This window comes from Danio aesculapii, chromosome 9, assembly GCF_903798145.1.
Source record: "Danio aesculapii chromosome 9, fDanAes4.1, whole genome shotgun sequence".
Taxonomy (NCBI): Eukaryota; Metazoa; Chordata; class Actinopteri; order Cypriniformes; family Danionidae; genus Danio; species Danio aesculapii.
In genome coordinates, this window is record NC_079443.1 from 51,751,608 (window position 1) to 51,776,111 (window position 24,504).

At 37.7% G+C, this 24,504-nt stretch overlaps 1 protein-coding gene across 1 annotated transcript in view; it reads left to right on the plus strand.

Annotated features, from left to right (window-relative positions):
* The window catches only part of marchf4b (membrane associated ring-CH-type finger 4b), a 44,774-nt gene extending 23,594 nt beyond the window's left edge, over positions 1-21,180 (plus strand). Inside the window, exons 2-4 of the mRNA XM_056464628.1 lie at positions 8,333-8,488; positions 13,580-13,772; positions 19,820-21,180. Coding sequence (XP_056320603.1) covers positions 8,333-8,488; positions 13,580-13,772; positions 19,820-20,256 — 786 coding nt within the window. The 3' untranslated portion in view covers positions 20,257-21,180. The remainder of the gene's footprint in view (positions 1-8,332; positions 8,489-13,579; positions 13,773-19,819) is intronic.
* The last annotated feature ends 3,324 nt before the right edge of the window (positions 21,181-24,504 follow it).

Below are 24,504 nucleotides of genomic sequence, written 5' to 3' on the forward strand. Positions count from 1 at the left end.
ATGCGGTCTGCTGATTTATGCAGTCTATTGGGGCTTATTTCAAAGAGAATATTAGCAATGAACAATTCTAACAATGCTGGAAGCTTTAAAATAAAAGTCACTATCCAGGCATAACACTGTATGATAACGCTTCAGATGACTGTTCTAGAGCCAACAGCTAATCAATCTGTCACATTCTGGAGTGCTTTACGGGTCTAAAGAAAAATATTAATGATAAATGATCTTAAATCAAACAAATACATTTATAGAGATGGTATACAAGTATATAACTTTACTCACATGGGAAACGGAGGCCATGTGAATGGTTTGTGAGCACAATTAAATGCACACAGCATCCCATATCATCTGATAATTGTAAGAAATAAGTCCAAAAGGCAGCTGACTGTGTAAAGCCACATAAAACAACACAAAAATACGATGAATATGCTGAGATCAGTGGCTAATCTGCCCAATTCAGCTGAGGTGAAGTGACGGCGACCAGTGAAACCTAGCTGTCACTCAAGTGGCCACGCCCTTAATTATGCAAACTTAATATAACCTAATATAAAGGAAATGGATGAGTTATAAAAAAATTCACCCCCCTCACAGTTGTCATGGAGGGTAATAATAGCTATATGAACCAAAATCGTTCTTTGTACCAGGCTGTAAACACCTTTTTTTCTGCTGTAAAGTTGGCCATTCTAACAGTGAGCTCAATTGCAATTTGCTCTATTATGGAGCCAGGACTAGTGGAATTTTGATGAATTGCAGTTCCAGTTACTTCCGTATTGGCTTCCCGAGGGAGAGTGGGAGGTTGCCGCTTGTTTTAAATGCACTCTGCTGATTAATGAAGTCTACTGCAGCATATTTTTAAAATGGAATATTAAAAATGAACAATTCTAATTCTTTTTTAATGTTGAAAGCTTTAAAATAAAAGTCACTATTCAACAACATTAGACAGATTAAAAGAGACTGTCAGTTTCTCTAAATTGATTTATCCAGAACTGTATTTAAGGTAAGTACATTATAAGTAACGGTAACACTTTATTTTGATGGTCTCTTTGAGTATTAGATGAATGTCTGCTTAATATCTGCTGATACTGCTACATTTAACTTACTATAAGAAACTTTACAAGTACATGTCAACTTACACTAACCCCAGTCTATTCATAATCTAATGAGAATTAGTTGGCATGTAGATGCAATCAAACAGAACATCAAAATAAAGTGTGACCGAAGTAACTAATTAAATTACTTAAAATGAAAAGTAATCCCTTTTTTTCTGCAGAAAAGTAATCTAGTTACAGTAACTAGTCACTTTGTAACTAATTACACTCAACTTCCTAAAGGGCACCTACTGTATGGTGAAAAATAATTTTTTGTGAAGCTTTTTGGACAGAACTGGGTGTAGATATACGTTGTGTCCATTGTCATGTTGGGAGTGAAATAAACACAAGTCTCTTTTTTTATTTTATTTCCTGACGTTAAAATAGGATCCAAATCCTTGCAGTTTTAAGGCCCACCCTAATGTAACGTAGGAGTGCAGTTTTCTCCACCCACCAAATTGATTGACAGCCGCCGCATATTATCATGTCTCCATAGTTACGCGTATAATCACATCCACAAGACAGAACAACTGTCCCTTTAACTTCTTTTAGGATTTTCGCTTTAGATATCAAGGCAAAAACTGCTTAAATTGCAGTGCAGGAGTGAAGCGATCAGACTTTCAGTGCAGTTCACCCAAAAAATGAAAATTCTGTCCTCATTTGCTCACCCTGCACCTGTTTCAAAAACATCTGAGCTTCTTTCTTCTGTTGTACACAAAGGAAGAATTTTGAAGCAAGCTGAAAACCGGTAACCATTGACTTTCAAAGTAGAAAAAACATACACTACCTGACAAAAGTCATCGCATATCCAAGTTTTAGGAACACCAAATATTAACTGGACTTCTAGTTGATCATTTGGTATCAGAAGTGGCTTATATGAAAGGCAAAGGCCTCTAGATTACGCTTATTTTACCACAATAACATATGATCATGCCTTGATTTTTAATTACTTCATTAGGACAGTAAGGTCTGACTTTGCTTAGACAAAAGTCTCGTCACTGAACCTTCAATAATGTCCAGTATAGAATATGTGGTCATGCTGCAGTGGAAACAGAATGAATATTGTGTCTGACTCCATCATGAGCTTGGAGGACTGCATCCATACATCTCTGCAATGACTCAAATCACTGATTAATAAAGTCATCTGGAATGGCAAAGAAAGCGTTCTTGCAGGACTCCCAGAGTTCATCAGGATTCTTTGGATTCATCTTCAACGCCTCCTCCATCTTACCCCAGACATGCTCAATAATGTTCATGTCTGGTGACTGGGCTGGCCAATCCTGGAGCACCTTGACCTTCTTTGCTTTCAGGAGCTTTGATGTGGAGGCTGAAGTATGAGAAGGAGTGCTATCCTGCTGAAGAATTTGCCCTCTCCTATGGTTTGTAATGTAATGGGCAGCACAAATGTCTTGATACCTCAGGCTGTTGATGTTGCCGTCCACTCTGCAGATCTCTTGCACGCCCCCATACTGAATGTTACCCCAAACCATGATTTTTCGTTCACCAAACTTGACTGATTTATGTGAGCATCTTGGGTCCATGTGGGTTCCAACCGGTCTTCTGCAGTATTTGTGATGATTGGGATGCAGTTCAACAGATGATTCATGGGAAAAATCCACCTTCTGCATTTTCAGCATTCTTCAAAATATCTCTTTTTGTGTTCAACAGATATAGGAAACTCAGACATGATTGAAACAAGTGAAGGGTGAGCAAACGATGACCAACGTTCACCATTTCTAAGTGAACTATCCCTTTACCTTAAGATTTTTGCTTTAGAAAGCAAGGCAAATACTGCTTCATCGCAGTGCAGGAGTGAGGTAAAAAGCCTCTCGGTGCGCGGTGTGTCTGTCGGTGAGTGAGTGAAACAGATTGTCACAGTAGTAATGGCGTCTGATTTGTGCTGCTCACTCTCTGCCCTGAGAACATGGAGGTGGATTAGGCTGCAGGTTTGGACGTGCTCCGCGTCTCCTCCTGTGCCGCCTTCATCCCATTGGCTGCTCCTGCTCTCCTCATACTGTCCGGCCAACTCGCTCCCCACTAAGTCCATCTGCAGACGGGCCTGTGTCTGTCCCAACACTGCCTTTCTATTTCCTCTGGACGCTGTGACGGAGGTAACGCTCCTCTTGGCTTGTGTTTATGTAACACTCACATTAAGTTTAGCTGGAGGCGGCTTTTACTGAGAGCAGGAGTCAGATCGCTTTAATATTTCGGCTGTTTTTTGGTCATCTCAGATGTTTTTCCTGAGGTAAAAAAAACATGGAAAAGATGTTATAAATTTCAATCATTGTTTTCAAAATTGTGCTCAGATTTGATTAAATAAAGCTTAAAAAAGTTAATTAGTATCTCTTTTGAGATATTGTTTCTAACCCTTTCCACAGAAACAAAAGGAAATTACAATTACACACATACAAATAAAATAAAATAAATAGAAAGTAAATATATAAGCATATTAAAAGCATAGTTACAGTGTCAGTTATGTAAAAAAAATGCCCAAATGTCCATATTTTACCTAATTTATTGGCACCCTTGGTAAAAATGAGCAAAAAAAGTTGTGAAAAAAAAATCTTTTTATAAAACACATGCAAGAAAACTTTCAAATATTATTCCAATGTAAAAAAACCTGTGTTCTATATTCTATATAATATTCAATACAATATTATGATATATAAAATAATTCATTCCTCTAAATAACATCAGATTTTTTAGCATTATTACTAGTGCTTTTCATTATTACTATTAGGCTTTCATTCTAAACATTTAGAGAAATCGCTTGTAAATTTTAAAATCAAATTAAACATAGCATTTTGAAGGAGGACATACTATTTTCCTAATAAAATACCCTCAAATAATTTTTATTTGCAGCTTTTATACTGAAATATGATGGTAAACACCAAAATAAGCATAATTTAGTTTTATAAAAATGGTTTTGTTTGCAACTTTTTACACTTAAATAGTATTTTCGTAATAAACTACACTCTAAAATAAGCATAAATATAAACTCTAAAAATTACAATTATTAAAAATATATATAAAAATACTAAATAGAAAGCAAATAAATACGCATTTTAAAAGCATAGTTACAGTGTCAATTATGTATAAAATACACTGGACTATTAAAATGTAGAATTAACTCATACACGCATAGTTTTACTGAGAGCTCCACTCATAAGCAGCAGGAATCTGATCTCTAATATTTCGCCTGTTCTTCAGTTTTCTCAGATGTTCCTCCTCTATCTATCTATCTACCTGTCTGTCTGTCTGTCTGTCTGTCTGTCTATCTATCTATCTGTCTGTCTGTCTGTCTGTCTATCTATCTGTCTATCTGTCTATCTATTGGTCTATCTACCTGTCTGTCTGTCTGTCTGTCTGTCTGTCTGTCTATCTATTGGTCTATCTACCTGTCTGTCTGTCTGTTTGTCTATCTATCTATCTATCCATCCATCCATCCATCCGTCCATCCATCCGTCCATCCGTCCGTCCATCCGTCCGTCCATCCGTCCGTCCGTCCGTCCGTCCGTCTATTGGTCTATCTACCTATCTGTCTGTCTCTCTGTCTATCTATCTGTCTTTCGGTCTATATATCTGTCTGTCTGTCTGTATATGTACTGAAAGTCATTATGTCCTTACTTAACATTATATATAAACATCATATTTATACTTAAAGTCCACATATAACGGAAGCGGCAACCATCTTTTTTGGTATTGTGACGCAGTTCCTAGAGAAGTTGAATATTAAATTAAAAAACAGTGGGCGTGGCTTGTTTTTCTACTGCGAGCTGATTGGATGAAGTTAAGTAGGCATTTCATTCAGAAAGATGGGGAAAAAGGGTTTGGGGAGAGTTTTCACAACCCAACAGACTCCTCCTCCTCACCATTTTTGTTTGCTGTAAAAACTGACAGCTGGAGGGGGCGTGATTAAGTATGTTAGCCACGCCTAATACCTCAGACAGACCTAATCTGAGAATTAAACTGAAAACAAACAGGAAGTGCATTTTCAGATTTCAATTAAAGATTACATGAACAAAGTACTTTATCTTAATGAGATGCACTGATTGTTCACCACAAAACTAGCTATGTGAGCTAACACAATCAATATAGTTAGATTTAATTTCATGTGTATTTGAAAGGTTACTCGGTCTTTGCTTAGGAGACATAATGGTGAATAATGATCATTTACATTTTAAGTATCAGCTTCTCTCAATTAAATCAGTCATTCATTTTCTTTTAGGCTTAGTCCCTTTATTAATCCGGGGTCGCCACAGCGGAATGAACCGCCAACTTATCCAGCACGTTTTACGCAGCGGATGCCCTTCCAGCTGCAACCCATCTCTGGGAAACACCCATACACACTCATTCATACTCATACACTGGACAATTTAGCCAACCCAATTCACCTGTACCGCATGTCTTTGGACTGTGGGGGAAAACCGGAGCACCTGGAGGAAACCCACGAGAACACGGGGAGAACATGCAAACTCCACACAAAAACGCCAACTGACCCAGCCGAGGCTCGAACCAGCGACCTTCTTGCTGTGAGACGACAGCACTAGCTACTGCGCCACTGCGTCGCCCATTTAAATGTTTTAAGCAATTAACTGAAACACAACAGAGCAAATGGAGCCGTCCTGTACGCATAATGCATCAGTTTGACCTCAGCTGATCTTCTTCGAAGCGTTTGACTCCAGCTCATGTTCTGCGCAGAGAAACGAGAGGTCACGTTGTGTGTATGTGTGTGAGTGTCTCAGTGTGTGGCTAGCGTTAGCGCTCGTGTGTTTTCTGGAAAGTGAGCGCTCACACTGCGCTGCACCTGTTCCTGTGTCTGCTGCTCCGATACGCTTCACACACACACACCAGTCAGGACGTCTACATCCATACACATTTACTTAATGCTGACACACGCACACACACATGCAGCAGAGTGGAATATTATTACACCTATAACTCAAAACAACACTGTGCTATAGTAAAAACACTACAGGAGGTGCTCACCAGAGGATTTGATGCCTAAAAAAACAGGTGAAACCAGTCTAAAATGATTTTGCTGAAGCAACAAACAAAATTCATTCATTTATTCACTTTCCTTTAGCTTAGTCCCTGCAGCTGCCACAGCAGAATGAACCGCCAACTATTCTGGCATATGTTTCAGTGACTCAAATCACTGATTAATAAAGTCATCTGGAATGGCAAAGAAAGCGTTCCTGCAGGACTCCCAGAGTTCATCAGGATTCTTTGGATTCATCTTCAATGCCTCCTTCAACTTACCCCAGACATGCTCAATAATGTTTATGTCTGGTGACTGGGCTGGCCAATTCTGGAGCACATTAAGCTTCTTTGCTTTCAGGAGCTTTGATGTGGAGGCTGAAGTATAAGAAGCGCTATCCTGCTGGAGAATTTGCCCTCTCCTGTGGTTTGTAATGTAATGGGCAGCACAAATGTCTTGATACCTCAGGCTGTTGATGTTGATCATCCACTCTGCAGATCTCTCACACACCCTCATACTGTATGTAACCCCAAACCATGATTTTTCGTTCACCAAACTTGACTGATTTCTATAAGAATCTTTGGTCCATGTGAGTTCCAATAGGTCTTCTGCAGTATTTGTGATGATTGGGATGCAGTTCAACAGATGATTCATCAGAAGAATCTACCAATTCCCAAACAATCAACTAGAAGTCAAGTTATTATGTCCTGCTATTACAACTAGGATCGACGACAAGACTTTTGTCAAGTTGTATATATATATATATATATATATATATATATATATATATATATATATATATATATATATATATATATATATATATATATATATATATATATATATATAAAATTTTAATTTGGTACAGTACAGATCAACCACACTGTAAAAAAAATATAATTTATCATGATTTTTCAAGTCATGACAACAAAGGTTTTTTATGTCAGCTATAACTTAATAAAAAGTTATTCACATTTCTAACTTATTCTAACTTATCATTTATACAAGCTGTTTTAAGTCAGTCTAATGTCATTAAAGTTAAAATCACTCTTAAGTTCAATTTGATTCATCTTAATTCATTAAAAGGCAACCATGAATTGCTTTTACAGTCCAAAATCGTTCTTTTATTATGTATCATTAATAATTGATCATTTACTCACCCTTGGAAATGTTCCAAAGCTGCTCGACTTTCTGTGGAATAGAAAAAAAAGAGTTTAGTTGATATGTTCTGATTAATATTTGTATTTTGACTGCCTTACTCCTTTAAATATACAGCATGAAGAGCGCATCAGTTTCACAGAACTGTTCCCTATACATTATGCAGTGGAAAAGTCACTTTGTATGACTGTCGTCCTTTAGTTCAGTCTTATTTTTCTGTTTAAAATTCATTCTGTGTCCAAGAGGAAGATGAATTATTTGTTCTGAAATTGTCAATTCGCACACTTCTTCATCTTTCATTATGCATGAACTGTCAACTGCAGCTTCTAAACACCAAGAAAAAAAACACTGAAAGATAAACAGGCTAGAAAAGTGCATTGGTGCTGCGAAGGTGCAGATAAAAAAAGGACTCATTTACAGAGTAGCAAACAAAAGAAAAACTTACCTTGTTAGCTGAGTCATATTTGATTAGTATCATTTCTAATGCCGCTAAATTACCCATAAACTATAATAACAAAATATTATTATAGCAATTCATAGTAAACACTATGGTGTTATTTTTTTATAGTGGATACTCACAAATACAAAACCTTGCTGTTATAAAGAAAACTTGCACTCAGACATCTCAGTGTGCAGGATCTTTATGTAGAAATGAGTCAGAAAAATAATGAACGAGTCCTAAAACAAAGTCTACATACACTAACCGGCCATTTTATTAGGTACACCTGTCCAACTGCTCGTTAAAGCAAATTTCTAAACAGCCAATCACATGGCAGCAACTCAATACATTTAGGCATGTAGACATGGCTAAACCCACACCAACACGGGGAGAACATGCAAACTCCATACTGAAATGCCAACTGACCCAGCGGGGACTCAAACCAGCGACCCTCTTGTTGTAAGTCGACAGCGCTAACCACTAAGCCACTGTGTCACCTTTTCTCTTATTTTATGCCATCATTTATTCCCGATTGCTAATCTTTTTTTAAGGTCACGGCCGGTCTTGTATGCATTCCACTGCATATCATACTCTATGTATGTGACTAATAGAAATTGAATTTGAATGTCTTCACAGTTCACAAAAATGTGTGTGTGTCTGTGTGTTTAGGGTGAACTGTTGAGTCCGTGTCGCTGCAGCGGGTCGGTCCGCAGCACTCACCAGCCATGTCTCATTAAGTGGATCAGTGAAAGAGGCTCGTGGACCTGTGAACTCTGCTACTACAAGTATCAGGTGATCGCCATCAGCACCAAGAACCCACTGCAGGTAAAACACCTCATCATCTTCACTATACCATTACTGTTAGCGTTTTGGGTAAAATGTGATACTATTCTTTGATGATAGTATAAATAGTGATACTATTCAATGCTGATTCAGCTCCGCCGTCTTCCAAAAAGGACGATCTCATTTCAGTTTAAAGCGACAGTCACCAAAATGCCACAGTTAGGATTAAAACCTAAAAGGGCTAGTTTCAGAGAGTTAGAAAACATTATTCGTGTGGTATTTTGAGCTGAAACTTCACACACACACTCTAGGGGCATCAGAGAGTAACATCTTGTAAAAAGGGGCATAATAGGTCTCCGTTAAAAACGATTAAATTAAATGAGGAAATTAAAAACGTTCACTCTATTAAAGGTAAACTTCGTAATGAGTCCACAATATTTTGAACTGTGGCTCCTGGTCAACTATAATCCCAACTCGGCATTGCAGATTCTGTTAAGTGACTATTGCGGACACACACATTGCGATATCGATGGTGAAGCGATATATTGTAATTAGATTTAAAGGGCACATAGTTTACCTCTTTATGATTTAATATTAATATTATGGTTCTTCTGAGTGTGCCAGTTTAGGTTCAGTTTAAAACACAATTCAGATTGTTTATTATAATGTGTTAAAAAGTGTCATTTTGGGGGCGTGTCCACAGCTCGCTGATTTATGGGTGTGTTGCTTCACATGAAAATTTGTTTCGGCTTCCCGCCCAATGTAACAAGGGGGCGGAGCCAAGAGCTCACCCGCTCTGTGGCAGGCAGACAGAGAGAAGCAACATGAGTGAGAGGACCAGCATTCAGCCGTACATGTACGACTTAGACACAGACCAAGCAGAGAGTACCCAATCATTTGTGTCTTTGTGTAGTTTTACAGCCAACTGTGAGCTAGTTTCAAGTGCAGAGCTTGTACACCGAGACTAATAACCACGCACACTGAATTAACTTTGACAGAGGCACCAGAGCCACGACTGGGCGCCACGGACAGCCGCCGACTTAAAGCGCCGTTGTGTGTACCCTGATAGAAACCTATGTTTAGAAAGGCATGGCGCTGCGTGGTGTGATGCTGAGCGTCACTTCTGATGTGCGACCTGCAGGCACTCCTACGTGACATTGCGGTCGATCTGAAAACCGCTTCAATTGGTCCGTTTTTCTGTTGTTAAATTTTAAAAAAAGGACTGGGTGTGTTTATATCCCCCCAGTATGACGGTCTATACACCATACCTACACACATGTCTGTCCAAACAGCTTGAAAAGTAAATTTTTTACCATAGGAGCCCTTTAACTTTATTGTCATTACACATGTACAAGTACAAGGCAACGAAATGCACTTTAGGTCTAACCAATAGCAGCAAGTCTAGGATATAGGTATAAATTATAAAGTGCATTTATAGAAAAACTATGGTGATATATACATTATGGATGTACTATGAACATTATATACAGGTTGTATTAGCTATGAACAGAGATTTACAATAGATGAATTTACGTACAGGTTGCTATTAATAATCAGAATTAAGCAGATAGATATGAACAATTACAAATGTATATGTGCTGTGGGTGTGTACAATTCAAGATGAATTAGTGCGATATGGACAATTTTAAATGTGCAAATGTTAAATAGTGCAGTGATTATGGGGAGTGTAAGTTATGAGGAGAGTGTGGGGTTGTATGAGGGGGGCAAAAGAGTCAGTGGGGGGCAGAGTTCGAAAGGGAGACAGCTCTGGGGAAAATGCTGTTCCTCAGGCTCCATTTACCCTAATGCGTCTTAGATTTAAAACAGGGTTTTAGAATGAAAACTATCCACATCCATGCTGGCGTTTCTGAACAGCTCCTTATCCACACTACACCGCTGAAAACGCACATCACATGACCACACACATACTCTTGCATGCGCTGCAGTGTATGCGTGCGTCTGAGCTCCAGGCAGTCAGCAGGTGCTTTGAGCACAGCTCCCCAGGTGAGAGCAGCGCATGTCGGACAGTTCATCAAGGATCTTCAGCTGGATCTCATCTCACTATAGTTGTTAAACGTGATGTTTAATTCATCTGGTCTCTATCTAAGGACTCTTTGGTCTTTTGAATCCATTACTTTAATCCATAACGTGCGCAAAGATAAGTGAATATATTAAATTATGTAACCGCGTACACTGATTCTGCACATTTGACTGATTGCTTGCCTCTATTTCCTATATTATATAAACTTATTGTACTTTATAATTCTATAATGGCCATTATTGATTATTAAAACTGATGTTCAGCAAAATAGAGGGTATGTTTTATATTTTTCACTGAAAATGAAAGGAGGCAGTTATGTTATTGGCTCTGTTTTGTTATAAATATGCACACAGTGAAGATGACGCTCATGTAAATATGTAGCTACACGATGCCTCAACATTTTTGGTGTCTGTTAAGTTAATATCAAAATGAAAATAGGCAGTTCATTATATCATGTTTACATTTTATTGTTAAGATAGTGAAACAGCATAGCCAAGGTGATGCGAATGAGGTTATAAAGTACACAGTTCCCTTTGAAGATTTACCCGACGTGTCCTCGGAAGTGTTATCCACATCAAACTTGCGAAGTCTGAACTTACAAAGAGAGGATGAACTTTGTAAACTTAATATTGAAAAAAGCCCCAATCCGACTCCTCTGTTTTCAGATGTCTCCGTTTTCCCCCATCCAAACTGACACAGAGCAGCAGCGTTTTAAAATGAAAACGGTGTGTTCAACATTTTCAAATTGCTTTTTTTTTAACGTTTTTTTAATACGTTAAGTTGAAAACGTATTATTGTAAATGGGGCCTAAGTCTGCTGGTTTTTGTGCGGGCGAGAGGCTGAAGCGCCTGCCGGAAGCCCTAATTCAGAGATACTCAAAAAAAGAACTGTATTTTGTCTCTCACTGAAAATATCTAAAACAGCACTGAAATATCTCAACTTTTAATTGTTTTCAGATACAAACAAAACATCTTATGAGACACATGTTCAAAGAGAAAAGTGCAACAGGCGTATTATTGTTAACTTGAGTAAAAAGAAGAAAGGGAAAAAAGATAAATCTAAATAATAATTAAATTATATACAGTTGAAGTCAGAATTATTCGCCCTCCTGAGAATTATTTTTTTATTTTTCAAATATTTCCTAAATGATGTTGAACAGATTCAGGAATTTTTTCACAGTATTTCCTATAATATTTTTTCTTATGGAGAAAGTCTTATTTGTTTTATTTTGGCTAGAATAAAAGCAGCTTTTTAAATTTTTTAAACCCATTTTAAGCTCAATATTATTAGCCCCTTTGAGCAATATTTGTGCTTTTTGGATAGTCTACAGAACAAACCACTGTTATACAATGACTCGCCTAATTAACCTTATTAACCTAGTTAAGCCTTTAAATGTCACTTTAAGCTGAATACTAGTATCTTGAAAAATATCTAGTCAAATATTATGTGCTGTCATCATGGCAAAGATAAAAGAAATCAGGGTAACACTTTAAAATAACTACACAGTATGAATCATTTACTAAGCATTAGCAAATAGTGAATTCATTATCTGTTAAGCATTAACTCTACGTTTATAAACATTCGAAAGCAGTTTATAACTGCAGATACAAATGCTGTATTATTGACTTAAAATCACATTTATAATCTGCTTAATAATTGTCTTTTCATAATTTGTTAATGATTTATTTTTCATTACTAAATTAAGTATTGCATTATTTACAGACCAGTTATTTAAGCATAGTTGGTGGTTTTAAAAGATAATTTAGAATGAGTTAGTAAATGATTAATAAACTATATAAACTAACATTTATAATTCTTATTATTCAGGCGTAAAGTAATGATTAATTTGTATGTTAATAAATGCTTTATTAACTCAACTTCATCCAGTTTTGTAACCTAATCTAAAGTGAGGACTATTCATGCTTTATAAATCCCTTATAAATGAGAATTAAAGGCTCGGTTCTATTCGAAACAGGAGTAAAATAACATGATTGACTTTCTTTTTTTTTTGTTATTTGTTTTTCTTTTTTTGTTTTTTTTTCTTTTTCTTTTTTTTGTATTTTTAATTCTACTTTATTAATTTCTATTCATTTAAGATACACAAATGAAACTGTATCATATAAAAAATTAATCGTTGCAACCTTATCTAAAATAAAATTACTGAACAGTTTAAACACTGCATCCTATTATATTGTTAAATGATTATATTGTTGTTGTTTTATCCAATTTTATGTTAGATTTTGACACTCTTGTCATTCTGCAATGTTTAAACTTTACTGTAATTTTACATTTAAGATAAGATTACAAAGATTATTGTTCATTTGATACCAAGCCTTTAATTGTCATTTATTAGGGATTAATAAAGCATAAATAGTCCTCACGTTAGATTAGATCACAAAACTGGGTGAAGTTGAATTAATAAAGCATTTATGAACATACATATTAATCATTACTATACACCTGAATAATAAGATATATGTTAATTTCAATAGTTTATTAATCATTTACAAACTCATTCTGAATGATCTTAAAAATCTCCAACTACTCTTAAATACAAATGGTTTGTAAATAATGCAATACTTCATTTAGTTATGAAAAATCAACTAGTCACAAATGATGAAAGTACAATTATTAAGCAGATTATAAATGTGATTATGTCAAGAATACAGCATTTGTAGCTGTAGTTATAAACTGCTTACTAATGCTTATTAATGTAGAGTTAATGATTAACAGATAATGAATTCACTCTTTGCTAATGCTTAATAAATGGTTCATAGTGTGTAGTTATTATAAAGTGTTACCGAAATGGGTTATTCGTAATTAGTCACAACTAGTACTATTATTGTTATTTTGTGCTATACATATACACACATACACATACACATATATACACATATATATACATATATACACATATATACACATATATATACATATATACATATATATATATATATATATATATATATATATATATATATATATATATATATATATATATATATATATATATATATATATAGCAAAAAATAACAATAATAGTACTAGTAGTATACACTCATTCCTGTGTGTCTGTGTGTGTTTTGATGAAGTGGCAGGCGATTTCGCTCACAGTCATAGAGAAGGTCCAGATAGCGGCGGCGATCCTGGGTTCCCTGTTCCTCATCGCCAGCATCTCGTGGCTGGTTTGGTCGTCTCTCAGTCCTTCAGCCAAGTGGCAGCGGCAGGACCTGCTCTTCCAGATCTGCTACGGCATGTACGGATTTATGGACGTCGTCTGCATCGGTATGAGAACTTCTGCATGGGGTCAAAGGTCATGTTTGGATGGCAAATGAAATTTGACATCCTACTTATAAAATTAGAAACAATTATTTAACCCTTGTGCGCTGTTTGGGGTGTTTTCATCAACTCTAGGGTGCTTTTGAGACTTAATTTGGCCACAACTTTCTCAATGTTTTAGCAAATGGAATGCATTATGGAGACAAATCTGATGCTGACACATATTTTGGGAAAATTCTTTGGGAATTTCACTAATACACTCTGGGAAAATTGACTACCCTTTTGTTATGTTGGGGGCTGTTTTTGCCCCAGTGACTTCCATTATAATCACATTTTTTGATTGCAAAATCATATGATCATGCATTCTTGATTGTTGCTGGTTTTCTCTGTTGGTACGAGGTACAATTTGTCATTTTAACTGTTGATCATCAGTTGCAGTACAAAAAAAAAACTTTGAGTATATTGTGTGTGTGTGTGTGTGTGTGTGTGTGTGTGTGTGTGTGTGTGTACATAACAAAATGAAATGGTAGTACATTTGATAATACACAAGGGTTAACGCTAACATCTACGCAAAAAAAAAAAAACATTAAAAAAACATGATTTTGTAATATTAAAGTATGTTTCAAGAATACATTGTTTAAAATCTGAATAAAAACTGAGCCAATGCTGCCCTTTTTAACAGTTTTATTTGAGTATACATGAGATTATTGCAATTTCTGTAGCTGAATACTGTTTGACTCTCCGGGGTACCATAAAGTACTGTTTCTTTGACTTTTGTTCTTTGCTGTATTGCAATTATTCTTGCTTGCAATTTGTTTTTTTATTTTTATACATGATCCACACCCTTACAAAATCAACCCCAATCAAGCTAAATTCAGGACTTTTTTCCAAATAGAGCTATTTAAAGGTGCTGTATGCTTTTTTTTACTTTTTTTGAATGTAAGTTTTTCACATGAGATTATTGCAGTTTTTTTATTATTTGATAGTAATTTTGTTTATATTTAATTAAAGAATGTTTAATTAGAAAAAAAAAAAAAGTTTGCTCATTTATAAAATTAAATTAGTATTTTTTATTTAATATTTTATGTCAAATTTAGAAAGCAAATATATAATATTAATATTAATAACAAACATGATAACCAATATACAGTAAATAATAATAATAATAATACATTTTATTTGGGGCGTCATGGTGGTGCAGTGGGTAGCACGATCGCCTCACAGCAAGGAGGTCGCTGGTTCAGCCCCGACTGGGTCAGTTGGCATTTCTGTGTGGAGTTTGCATGTTCCCCTGTGTTGGTTTCCTCCCGGGTGCTCTAGTTTCCCCCACAGTCCAAAGACATGTGGTACAGGTGAATTGATTAAGCTACATTAGCCCTAGTGTATGTGTGATGGGTCGCAGATGGAATTGCATCAGCTGTGTAAAACATATGGTGGATAAGTTGGCGGTTCATTCCGCTGTGGTGATTCCAGATGAATAAAGGGACTAAGCGAAGTGAAAATGAATGAATAAAAAATATTATTACATTTAGTTAAAATTATTTCTTTAAGTGCAGATTAAAGGAGAGATTTTTAAACATCTTTAAACATTGGTAATTAATTATTAAAACTATTATAACTGATTTCTTTTATCTTTGCCATGATGACAGTACATAATATCATACAGTAGTTATTTTGCAAGATCCTGGTATTTAGTTTAAAGCGACACTTAAAGGCTTAACTAGGTTAATTAGGCAAATGAATAAATGAATAAAGGAAAATGTATAAATGAATGAATGAATTTTATTCCTAATGCGCTTTTCTCAAACTCAAAGCCCTAAATAAAACAGTTTATATTCTTCTTTTTCTAACTAATTTAACTAATTTAAATGGCAACTTTCTCCAAAATTACTTCTTGCAACTAAATGAATTGGGAAAAAAAATAATGACAAATAGGAAGCAAGCACTGAAACGGAGTTATTTTCGTACCTCTGAGTTACCTCAATGCAATTTGCAAACAGAAAAACAATGAAGTAATCCCAGTTATAAACTGGCCTTGACGGTACAAATCAGTACAAATCTGTCGATTGCGAAGTTTAAACGCAGTATATTCAGTCAGTGATTTATGCAATTTAGTTTAGCTTTTGATTGCTGTGGGTTTCAAAACTGTCAGTATGTTTTCTAGTAAAATGAACACATGCATGCATATGAAAAGATCAAAGATTACTTAAATATGAGTCCAGTCAGTATGTGTTTAAAACATTGACGAAAACTCAACATACCTCAGATCATCCCCTGTGATTGACAATGAATCAGTGACCATGAGTTGAATCCTGCAGGATTGACATCTAAATGAAGAAAAAGATTATGCATCAGTATGTAATATTACCTTAGTAATATTAATGGCTTATGTTTCAATGATTTAGATTCATCTTTAATATTTTAAAGTGATTTCATATGTCTGTGTGTGGTGGATTCGCATCCTCACAGATTTTATCAAATGCTACTAAAGTCACACACACATACGTTTATATTGATATGTTTTTAGGAGATATTTATTGTTGGAAATGTATATTTGAACATGCTCTTCACTTAATATACTAAAGATTTTTGGCTTTCTGTTATTTAACTTATATAATGTATTGTTGGCTATTCTTAAAAAACAAATAAGAGCAGCTTTAAGCAGTGTTTCCCAACCCTGTTCCTGAAGGCACACCAACAGTACACATTTTTAACCTCTCCCTAATCAAACACACCTGAATCAACTCATCAGAAGATTAGAAGAGACTCCAACACCTGAAGTTAATGGGTCAGATAAGGGAGACATCCAAAATATGTACTGTTGGTGTGCCTCCAGGAACAGGGTTGGGAAACACTGGCTTAAAGCACACACAGAAACAAAAGAGATCCTCAAATAAAGAGGGTCTGGGCCAGACACCGCCGTCTGCCTCCATTAACATCAGCTCCACAGCAAACTCTGATAAAAGCAGACAGAAATCAGAGGGAAACTGCAGGAGTTTAGATTAAAGACTCTTCAGACAGAACCACTAGATCAGATTCCCAGAGTTCAACACACTTGTGTGTGCGCAATAGTAACATCACAGGGTCTGCAATGTTGAGTTAGGACTATACTTGATCAACACAACTGAGAATACATGAGATTTGCCCTGTCATTGCAAAGTATAACCAGAACAGAGTGAATCTTTATCATTTGCATGTGTTTTAAAGGCATTTCAAGAGAGTTTAACGCATTCAAGCTTTAATGAAGAATAATTTTATTGAATTATTAATACAATGAAGACTTTAGTGTTATTTTACATTTCATTGTTCAATTTCTGTAGCTGAATACTGTTTGACTCTCTGGGGTACCATAAAGCTTCTTTGACTTTTGTTCTTTGCTATATTGCAATTATTCTTGCTTGCAATTTGTTTTTTAATTTTTATACATGATCCACACCCTTACAAAATCACCCCAATCGAGCTAAATTCAGGACTTTTTTCCAAATACAGCTATTTAAAGGTGCTGTATGTAAGTTTTTGACTCTTCTAAAGCAGATATTTCAGAAACATGCTAAGGGAAGACTCATGTTTATCTGAAAAACAATGCTGAAGTCAGATATTCTGCTTTGAAAATGTGCATTACATGCCAGAATGGCTGTCTTTGTGTTGGTTATATAACCCGGCCACTGCCACTTTAGCCAATTATATCCCAGCACCCCGAGTTGCCTTGGTGGAAAACAGCGTATTTCATTCATTCATTCAGGAAGGCTCTGAAAGCATGCGTCCGTGACAGAAGTGCGACCTCCGGTGGACAGTAACAGCCCCGAAATGAGATGCAGATTCAGAGTTCCACATGAGGTGGTTATTAATTAGCAAATAATATAAATATTATGAATGTAAACATTAGTTGAGCAGGTTACACTGTAACCCCGTGTCCTAACAACACGCTACGTGACGAGATTTGCAGTGATAATCAATGTGGCTGTTTTCACCAGATGAAACATGAAAGAATATTAAATACAGTCATTCAGAAGCACAGCATAGTGCACTCACTGCACTCCAGAAAATGGTGTAGTTTACCAGGGTTTAATTTAATAACCTAATTTTAACAATCCCCTCCTCACACGGTAATGAAAAAAACTTTTGTCTGCGTCATAACTCCCCCAATTCCCTCGCCCCAACACCACTACACCCCCTACCCCTCTTCACTTTCATCCGCATCATAACTCCCCCAATTCCCTCGCCCCAACACCACTACACCCCCTACCCCTCTTCACTTTCGTCCGCATCATGACTCCCTCAATTCCCTCGCCCCAACGCCACCACACCCCTCCCCCTCTTCACTTTCGTCCGCATCATAACTCCCCCAATTCCCTCGCCCCAACGCCACCACACCCCTCCCCCTCTTCACTTTCGTCCGCATCATAACTCCCCCAATTCCCTCGCCCCAACGCCACCACACCCCTCCCCCTCTTCACTTTCGTCCGCATCATAACTCCCCCAATTCCCTCGCCCCAACACCACCGCACCCCCCTCCCCCTCTTCACTTTCGTCCGCATCATAACTCCCCCAATTCCCTCGCCCCAACACCACCGCACCCCCCTCCCCCTCTTCACTTTCGTCCGCATCATGACTCCCCCATTCCCTCGCCCCAACACCACCCCACCCCCTCCCCCTCTTCACTTTCGTCCGCGTCATGACTCCCCCCATTCCCTCGCCCCAACGCCACTGCACCCCCCTCCCCCTCTTCACTTTCGTCCGCATCATGACTCCCCCATTCCCTCGCCCCAACACCACCGCACCCCCTCCCCCTCTTCACTTTCGTCCGCATCATGACTCCCCCCATTCCCTCGCCCCAACGCCACTGCACCCCCCTCCCCCTCTTCACTTTCGTCTGCGTCATGACTCCCCCCATTCCCTGGCCCCTCCCCCTCTTCACTTTCGTCCGCATCATGACTCCCCCAATTCCCTCGCCCCAATGCCACCGCACTCCCCTCCCCCTCTTTACTTTCGTCCGCGTCATGACTTCCCCCCCCATTACCACGCCCAAACACCACCGCACCCTCCTCCCCTTCTTCACTTTCATCCGTGTCATAACTCCCCAATTCCCTCGCCCCAACGCCACCGCACTCCCCTCCCCCTCTTCACTTTCGTCCGCGTCATGACTTCCCCCTCATTCCCTTGCCCCAACACCACTGCACCCCCCTCCCCCTCTTCACTTTCATCCATGTCATAACTCCCCCATTCCCTCGCCCCAATGCCACCGCACCGCCCTCCACTTTCATCCGCGTTATGACTTCCCCCCCATTCCCTCAACCCAATGCCACCGCACCCCCTCTTCACTTTCGTCCGCGTCATAACTTCCTCCATTCCCTCAACCCAATGCCACCGCACCCCCCCCCTCTTCACTTTCGTCCGCGTCATAACTCCCCCAATTCCCTCGCCCCAATGCCATCACACCCCCTCCCCCTCTTCACTTTTGTCCGCGTCATGACTTTCCCCCCATTACCTCGCCCCAACACCACTGCACCCTCCTCCCCCTCTTCACTTTCATTCGTGTCATAACTCCCCCATTCCCTCGCCCCAACGCCACCGCACCCACCCCTTCACTTTCATCTGCATCTTGACTTCCCCATTCCCTCAACCCAACGCCACCGCACCCCCCCCCTTCACTTTCGTCCGCGTCATGACTTCTCACCATTTCCTCAACCCAACGCCACTGCACCCCCTCCCTTTTGATATGAGGAATATTCCTTCTATTGCGTGCCGTTGCTTTTATTTAGAACACACATTTTATTTAAATCAGCTTTAAATCATCCTTTAGGCTAGATAAACAGGCTTGCTCCTGTTGGTCCTCAATTTGGTAACCTGCGCTTGCGTCTGTTTTGAACCAGGGGTGCAATACCTAGTTCAACCACTGGGTGTCAAACTTACATACTGCACCTTTAAAGCATCTGGTGAAATTGTATTCATATTGCAATATATATCGCATAAAAACAAAATATCACAATGTCAGATTTTTCCAATATCATGCAGCCCTAACTCACACTATTCATGCCTCGTTCTCTCCGCAGGACTAATCGTCCACGAGGGCCCGTCTGTTTTCCGCATTTTCCATCGCTGGCAGGCGGTCAACCAGCAGTGGAAGGTGTTAAACTACGACAAAAAGCGAGACAGCGAGCAGCAGAAGAGCAGTGAGGAGCAAACACAGACGTTGATCCAGCAGAGAGAGAACACTGGAGCAAATATCTCTCCATCAGTGTCCTCTATACTAGCCGCTGCCGCTTCTCCAGTGCTGGAAAACGCAGCAGACTCACAGGACTCTACTGGAGCCCATATGGATGCAGACGGGACCACTTTACCAGACCAACACTGTCCATATAACCTCCTGCAGCTGCTGAGCCACTTACGGCCACACGAGACTCGAACCCTGAGCGGCAACGTCAGCACCAACACCAACTCCAGTAGCAGCAAACCCAGAGAGGTGGTGATGAGAGTTACGACCGTCTGAGAGTGATTAATAGACTTATGAGCACACATTGGAACGGCATTATTTATGACATAAATGATAATGACGATGTTTTTGTAATTGCAGATGATGAGAATTTAAAGGGGCAGTTCACTCAAAATTCTGTCATTATTTACTCGCTCTTATGGTTTTTGGAACTGTTATGATGTCATTTTATTTACTATGGAACACACATGGTAATAAATAGAATTGATTAATGTCAGGGCGACACGGTGGCTCAGTGGTTAGCATTGTCACCTCACAGCAAGAAGTTTGCCGGTTCGAGTCTGAGCCCATAGAGATGCAAATTTTTTTGGGGGGGGGGGAATTAATCCAGCCGGGGTTTCTAAATCTCCTAAAATGTCCAGGATTTAACAATTGATTTAAATAAATAAATAACTAAATGTCCAGGATTTGGCTTTTGTTTCTTCGCTTTCCAAAGTTGTCGTTAATTGTATGCGTTTTTGCATTATCTTATTATTTACTGTATGCCTACTTTCGATTGGCTTCGCAACTGACTGCGCACGCACAGCCGCAAGAGAAACATTAAATAATTCTAAACAACATGGAGCGAATGACACGAAATGATACCTTAACTGGCTGCAAAATATTTGTACACCGATGGAAAAATCAACAAATTCACCTTGTTTTATATTTGCAATTAATATAATTTGTAGAGATAGTGTCTGTTTTCATTTTTTACTGTCATTTATTTCTCATTTGCTGTATAATTTATTAATTTGATGATGTCAATATATTACTTATTTTATACACAGCTAAAATGCTTCGGCATTTGAGTTTGCTTTGACTTTGAAAGAGAGAGAAAAGCAGATTTGACCTGTCAGTAGGTGCACATGGCTCCTGAATAGCATACAAGTAAGAGAAATAGTAAGAGAAATTTTTCTTTTTTTTCTTTAACCCATTGAAAAGAAGTGTATAAATGTCATTATAAATAATATATATATATATATATATATATATATATATATATATATATATATATATATATATATATATATATATATATATATATATATATATTTTTTTTTTAATTTAGTTGTGTTTTGTTTGTCACATATAGTTAACTATTTATGTGATGTGGATAAATAGTGTTTCAATCCAGCTACCACCAAACAAACTATATTTCAATCCTGTGGGAAGTCAGAACTATTAGCCCCCAACCCCCCCCCCCCCCCCCCCCCCCTTTAAAACTTTTATTTCTTTTTTTAAATATTTCCCAAATGATGTTTAACAGAGCAAGGAAATTTTCACAGTATGTCTGATAATATTTTTTCTTCTGGAGAAAATCTTGTTTGTTTTATTTCGGCTAGAATAAATGCAATTATTAATTTTTTTAAACCCAATTTTAAGGACAAAAGTTATTAGCCCCTTTATTATCTAAGCTTCATTTTTTTTCAATAGTCTACAGAACAAACCATCGTCATACAATAACTTGCCTAATTACCCTAACCTGCTTAGCCTAATTAACCTAGTTAAGCCTTTAAATGTCACTTTAAGCTGGATAGAAGTGTCTTAAAAAACTGTAGTCTAATATTATTTACTGTCATCATGGCAAAGATAAAATAAATCAGTTACTAGAAATGAGTTATTAAAACTATTATGATTAGAAATGTGTAAAAAATCTGCTCTCTGTTAAACAGAAATTGGGGGAAAAAATAAAAAGGGAGGCTAATAATTCTGACTTCAACTGTGTATATATATATATATATATATATATATATATATATATATATATATATATACACACATATATATACACATATATATACACACACATATATATATATATATACACACATTTTTAATATTGAAAAGATTCAAATTTGATTACACATCATTGCCCTTTTAAATATTAAATATGTATATTTATATTTTACACATTATTTTGAGGCTGCGTAAATAATGACAGCATTTTTTATTTTTGGGTGAACCATTCCTTTAAAATTCACTCCAAAATAAAACAACAACATGCACTATCCTCTGAAGAGACTGATGGAGCATTTGTGAAATGAAGAGTGTTTACAGTAAAGTTGTCAGTGTTAAGCGTGTGGATCAGCCCATGACCCTCTCACTGTCAAAAAACAAGAGTGACAGCTGTCAATCATCATGCCAGATGTGTCACCGGGACATAAGAAAAGCACAAGCGTCTTTCCCAAACTCTCGCTTCTCTCTGTTCTCTCACGCTTGCTGGTTCTGCATGTTTTCATAGGTCCTAATGTGAGAACATAAATTCAACATGAAATCCCAACCAGCCACTTTATTTTCAGAACGTGTGTGGACAAATCATCCGTGCACTTTATTCTAAATAAAACAGATGTTTGTCTTTGCCATCATTCATCAAAATGTGATCAATTGCTCTGTCTCTGAAATAACAACTCTTATTTTTCAGCTTCTGGTTTTGTTTCTCTCAGTACAACCCAATCATCAAATCTAGCACTGCATAATGTTTATTTACGATCCAGTTTTGGAAATACGTCTAATTTTGGAAATAAAATAAGAGTTTCATGTTGGCTTTAGCACCAAAATGTTTGTCCCTTCAATTCACGTAAGCAGACTCACAACATCATATCAGGTTTATATTTAGGTAGCAATGTCAGATGAGCAAAATTCAGTGTATGTTATTTTGACGTCCAATAACGATCGGTGGCTCAGTGGTTAGCACTGTGGCCTCACAGCAAGAAGGTCGCTGGTTCGAGTCCCGGATGGGTCAGTTGGCATTTCTGTGTGGAGTTTGCATGTTCTCCCTGAGTTGGTTTCCTCCCGGGTGCTCCAGTTTCCCCCACAGTCCAAACACACGCGCTATAGGTGAATTGAATAAACTAAATTGGCCGTAGTGTATGTGAGCGTATATAGGTGTTTCCCAGTACTGGGTTGCAGCTGGAAGGGCATCCACTGGATAAAACATATGCTGAATAAGTTGGCGGTTCATTCCACTGTGGCGACCCCTGATGAAAAAAGGACTACGCCATTGGTAAGTCATCAAAATCCAACATCTAGCTGACATCTTAAGCCATTGTCATATTGACGTCAAATACTGACATTTATTCGTCAGGTATGGCAACCAAAATCCAATGTCTGATAGACGTCATAGTGGTAAACATCCACACAACGTCAAGCTGTAGCATCTCTAGACGTTGATATTTAGTTGTTTTTAGGTTACGTTAGAAAGTGATCAAAATGCAACGTCTGTCCGACATAAAAATCCTAAAAAACCCTTTAATTCAAACAGAAATATAATTAGCTGAACTGAATTTGAAAAGCATGCATGATGAGTCTGAATATTAAATCTTTAATTCAGCTGAAATCTGTCACCATTTATAGCTACTTGTTATTTCATTCATTCATTTTGAATTCGGCTTAGTCCCTTTATTAATCCAGGGTCGCCACAGCGGAATGAACCACTAACTTATCCGGCACATGTTTTACGCAGCGGATGCCCTTCCAGCTGCAACCCATCACTGGGAAACTACTTGTTATTTATAACTACTTATTATTTGATATTAATTTTATTTGTACGTTAAAAATAAAGGCATATTTTTCAGGTAATATAAAAAGTAAATAATTAATTGTGATGAATGTTAAATAAAATAAAGCACAGGTGTGAAACTCAGTGCCTGGAGAGCCGCAGCTCTTCACAGTTAAGTTCCAACCCTAATAAAACACCAAATCAAGCTAATTGAGTCCTTCAGTCTTGTTCGTAACCTAAGCTAAGCCACGGTCACACTGCACTTTTCGCCCCATAGACTTCCATTCATACGCACACGAATGCGGCAGACCAGAAACGCAAGCTCGTGTTACAAGTTTCGAAGTTTGCTGCATTGCAAAGTTCAAGCTTGGAGAACTCTGATCTGCGAAATCGCATCACGTGACTGCGTGAGGCCAATCGAAGATCAAAACAGACATTTCTGTGCAGAAGTTTAAATTATGAACCAATAGCTCGCTTTTTTTGTCTAATCATTTTGTTTAATCCCGCCCCTTTTTTGCAGCGTCGTACTACAGAGTAACGCAAGCTCAAACTCTAGTGTGACTGCGGCATAAGTAGGTTGGAGTTGGGTTGGAACTAAACTGAGCAGGGCTGCGGCTCTCCAGGAACTGAGTTTGACACCCCTGCCATAAAAGATATTATGAAAGTGGTCTTTTTTGAAATCTAAACTTGTGATTACATCTATGATAATAATAACAAGATATGGCGCAGTGTGTAGCACGATCGTCTCACAGCAAGAAGGTCGC